At 71.4% G+C, this 802-nt stretch overlaps 1 protein-coding gene across 1 annotated transcript in view; it reads right to left on the bottom strand.

Moving 5' to 3' along the window:
• SLC32A1 (solute carrier family 32 (GABA vesicular transporter), member 1) overlaps window positions 1-796 on the bottom strand; it is a 4,374-nt gene extending 3,578 nt beyond the window's left edge. The window contains exon 1 of the mRNA XM_014941218.1: window positions 100-796. Coding sequence (XP_014796704.1) covers window positions 100-477 — 378 coding nt within the window. The 5' untranslated portion in view covers window positions 478-796. The remainder of the gene's footprint in view (window positions 1-99) is intronic.
• Window positions 797-802: the final 6 nt, after the last annotated feature.

Below are 802 nucleotides of genomic sequence, written 5' to 3'. Positions count from 1 at the left end.
CCCTTCATGAATTTGCCATCACCCCGGGGATACCGGCGAGGCAGGAACGGGGGGCTCTCCCCGGTGCCCGTCGGTGGGGTCGCGGCGGGGAGGTCGTACCTGGATGGCGTTGGTGACATTCCAACCCGCTTCCCAGGCCGTGATTTTGGGCTTGCCCTGCCCGGAGAGCTCCGAGCAGACCCCCCCTTCCTTGGAAGCGGAGGGGGGCAGGGGGCCGGTGCCGTCCCTCTGGTAGTGGATGTCCCCTTCCAGGGGGGGCTCGGCGCCCTCTTCCCCCCCCTCCGATTTGAGGATGTCCATCTGCAGCCCCTGCCGATGCTCCATGTCCAGGTCGTCGCAGTGGGCGAACCCCACCGCCTCCTCGTCGGTGGCCGCCTGGAAGCCCATCCTGGCGAACATGCCGCTCATCTTCGCCTGGGACTTGTTGGACACCGAGGTGGCCACGTTGGAGAGCTTGCTGCGGAGGAGGGTGGCCATGGTGGCCGCCGGGCTGGTTCCTCTGCTCGGCGATGGAGAGACCCGACGGGGCGGGGGAGCGGCGGGGCGGCGGAGGGGAGCTCAGCGCCCGTCGAGGGTCGGTAACCGGTGCGGGAATGGGGTGCGGGGAGGCGGGGGAAGCTTCTCCGAACCGCTACCTCCGCGTCCCGGCGCAGTGCGAGCGGGTCCCCGTCGGGTTGCCCAGGGGCATGACACCGCTGCGGGGGAGCTGCGGGCCCCGCCGCCCGCTCCGCGCCTCTCCGCGCTGCTCCGCGCCGCTCCCCGCGGCGGGATGGGGAAGGAGAGGTGAGGGGAGGGGAAGAAG

This window comes from Calidris pugnax, unplaced genomic scaffold, assembly GCF_001431845.1.
Source record: "Calidris pugnax isolate Ruff unplaced genomic scaffold, ASM143184v1 scaffold55, whole genome shotgun sequence".
Taxonomy (NCBI): domain Eukaryota; kingdom Metazoa; phylum Chordata; class Aves; order Charadriiformes; family Scolopacidae; genus Calidris; species Calidris pugnax.
Note: the sequence above shows the minus strand (reverse complement) of the source record. Positions and strands in the feature narration are given on the sequence as shown.